This window comes from Urocitellus parryii, chromosome X (genome assembly GCF_045843805.1).
Source record: "Urocitellus parryii isolate mUroPar1 chromosome X, mUroPar1.hap1, whole genome shotgun sequence".
Taxonomy (NCBI): Eukaryota; Metazoa; Chordata; class Mammalia; order Rodentia; family Sciuridae; genus Urocitellus; species Urocitellus parryii.
Window position 1 is genome coordinate 68,747,098 of NC_135547.1, and position 3,468 is coordinate 68,750,565.

Genomic DNA, 3,468 nt, shown 5'->3' on the forward strand with positions numbered 1-3,468 from the left:
GAACTTGTGCTCCTTATAGGACCCTTATATTGTGTTTGATTGACATAATAGTTTCTGTGTAACTTCCAAATCCCCTTTGCAATGATGACTTAGACTTCAGGAAGGGGATTTATTTTTGGCCTTCCAACACAAAACACAATAAGTGTCCTTGGGGAAACATTCTTAGTCCAGGAAAGCTGAAATGATCTAGGAGGGTTTGCGATCACAGATTTCTCTGGACTCCTAAAACAACGTTTCCTGGGGCCCTAAATGACTTAGAATTGTCTCTCCTTGATAAATCGTGTGTGACCGGTTCATGAAAATATTTTTATTTTAGCACTTTCTTTTCTGTCCACAGTCCCGACCTCCTCTGCAACATGTTGTTTGCTCAAAATATCTTTTAATATGTAAAACTTCACATTTCTTTGACTCATTCCTAATTTTTCCTTCATTGAAGATGTATGAGGTGACAGGCTTCATACCTGATCTTGAGAAGCAGGTCAAATCACATGTAGTCCTTCAATGGTGACAAAGTGGCATGCTAGGAAAAAAAAAAATAACTGCTGGTGTATGGGGATACAGAGCTGATCAAGGCCTTATGGAAGTATAGTTGTTGAAGAAGTTTTAGAAAATGTGAGGAAAGGTGTTTGAGCCGGAGCTCACACCTTGAGTAATGCATAGGATTTGACAAGCAACAGGAAAAAGGCTACAGGCTTTGACTCAAGATGTACAAACAGTTGGAAGGAAAAAAGTCATAGAAGGCATTCTCGGAGCTGAAGTTCTTCCTCAAAGGTGAAGTTTGGGTGTCTGTGAAGAATGAAAGCATGAATCCAAAGCATCTGACTTGGAAACCCGCGCAGTTTAAAAGACTCTATAGCTGAGAACACTATTAAAATGTTTTGTTAAAAGTTAAAAATCAAAGTAGAATTTGGGACAAAAAATAATTAACACCTTTACCATAGAAAATGGCTTCACTGACTCAAGTGGTGAGGTAATTGGAAAAGTTACTAAGAATCGAAGATGCCTGGAGGACAAAGTTGGGACTCAGAGGCAATTCTCCAAAGGATGTTAAGTGTTTAGATGGGAAAATGCTCCTTGTGTTCTTGAAAGTAATGGGAGAAATTTGTTTCAAAATTGCTTGCATTCCAGTGTCAGCCTGTGAAGGGAGCCCCAGAGGCAGTATTTTGGAAGGGAAGGTGCACAGTGTGGTCCTCCCTGGTAGAGTGCGCCCTTGTTCAATAGGGTTGAGGGCAGAGTGGGGCGTGGCTTGTCTTGGCGTCAGTGTTGACGTTGGGGCAGACGTAAGATTTCCCAGCAGCCCCCCGGGCAATCGCGGCCCTTGAGGTTCACAGACCATGGGGGCACTAAGCAGTCGGATGATGTGGCTCAGGCGGGATCGTGCCCCAGAGGAGCCAGGTGCTGTTAGAGATGGGCAGGAGGCAGTGGAGATGGAAGCAGCAGTGGTGCAGGGGGAGGAGGAGGGTGAAGAAGCCCAACTCTCCACCAGTCAGGTAGGCCGCAAGCGGAAGACCAGCCCAGGAGGGCCGCTGGCCAAAGCTCCTCGCAGGGAGAGGATCAAGGACAAGTCCAGGTCCATTTACCAGGCGCTCTTCCTGAGGGGTGAGGGCAGCGACATACAGATCCGTGCATTGGGGGAGGAGTGGAACTTACACAGGGTCTACCTGTGCCAGGCAGGGTACTTTGCTAGCATGTTCAGCGGCGCCTGGCGGGAGACACACATGAATACCATAGAGATACAGATGCCTGATGAGAACATTGATTGTGAGGCCTTGCATGAAGTTTTGGGCTCCTTGTACCGCGATTCCATGATCATCCCTCCCTGTCGAGTTGTTGCCATCCTGGCCACTGCCAGCATGCTTCAGTTGGACGAGCTAATTCAACAGTGCAGGGAGATCATGAAGGACACTGTCAGTGCCCAGAGTGTGTGCAACTACTACTACTCAGCCGAGAACTATGGGCTTCAGGACATCAGGACCATTTGCCACCAGTGGCTGTTGGACAACTTGATGACCCAGCGTAATGAGGAACTTTTGATGGAAGTCAGTCTGGATCTCATGAGAGAGCTTATTGCCTCTTCAGATCTCTTGGTGATGGAGGTGGAGATGGACATATACACCACACTGAAAAAGTGGACGTTCCTACAGCTGCAGCCCACATGGAGGGGCACCCGAAGAGCATTACTGCCTGATGCCAACTCGTGGTTTGCCAGGCATAGAGGGGAGTCAGAAGGTGCACCTTTTCTGGAGACTGAGCAGGGCAGAGCCTTCATTCCAGTGTTCCAGCAGCTGCGGCTAGCCTACATCATCTGTGATCTGCCATCCGCACACGTTATTGACCAGGATGCACTGATCCCTGCCGCATGGTTGACCCCGGTATACAAAGAGCAGTGGCTAGCGCTTCTTCGGGCTGAGCAGACAAAGGAGATTGGGCCTGTGGATGTCCACGTGTCTGACCTCCAAGGAAACAGCATGCGGTGTGGGGGCCAGCTCCAAAGAGATGAACAATGCAGCTGGAGGTGGGCAGGCTTTAACTTTGGCTGGGACCTGGTGGTGTGCTACAACAACCGTCGCATTGTATTCCGTCGCAGTGCACTGAACAAGTCCTGTGGTCTTGGGGTCAGCTTACTCTGGCAGAGAAAAGTTGCATTCCGCCTGCGACTTGTCTCTTTGGACAGGAATGGAAGAGCCACTTTTAGGAGGGATACAGAATATCAGATGCTTTCCCTAAGAAAGGATCAAGAACTAGAGGTAGTGAACCTAGAGAACCAAGATGTGTTCTTCCCCTTATACATGGCATGTAATTTCCTGTACATCCCCCGGGAGAGGGGCACTGCCCAGAGTGAGGACTCTTGCAAAAGCCCGGAAAGCTGAGCAGGTCTTCCCTCTGCTCAGGAGTGGGCAGTGTGCCCCAGATGCCAGCTGCCTTTATGACAACGGGACTTGCTGATCTGTGATGATGCGCACAGGTTTTATTGAAGTGTAGGCCCTAACGCTTGAAACTGTTTACAGGGGCATAGGAGGAGCATACATTTCAAAGCCAAATCACCTCCAGAACTTAACTGTGCTGTTAATGTGGCAACCTGTCCACCTGGTTTACCCTCCATCAACTGCCACATAATTTCTGAGAAGACAAAGACCAACGGACTTTAGAGAGAAGCTGAGCTTTACCTACTCTACTCTTCGTGAAACTCTTTAAAACATGGCTTTCCTGTAGTTCAATTAAGTGGATGTTGAAGGTATATTCTGACTCCTCTTTCAGTTGGCACTTTTAGAGCTCCTATGCTCCACTCATTAACACCACCAACACTGGTTTCATTCCTTGCCCCCCCCTTCCCATATTTCCTGCCAATGATTGCACTGCTTACTTTCCGTAGTTTCCCATTGCGTGTACCCATGCAGACTACACAGATGTCTTCTTTGTGTTGGTTGGTCTTCAGTGAAAGATCATCTTGATGCAAATTGGAACTTA

General features: G+C 47.9%; 1 protein-coding gene across 1 annotated transcript; it reads left to right on the forward strand.

The window, feature by feature from the left end:
- Nucleotides 1-1,334: 1,334 nt before the first annotated feature.
- Nucleotides 1,335-2,870, forward strand: LOC113175437 (germ cell-less protein-like 1). Its single transcript, XM_077793633.1, has one exon. The coding sequence runs from the start codon at nucleotides 1,335-1,337 to the stop codon at nucleotides 2,868-2,870; it is 1,536 nt and encodes a 511-aa protein (XP_077649759.1).
- The last annotated feature ends 598 nt before the right edge of the window (nucleotides 2,871-3,468 follow it).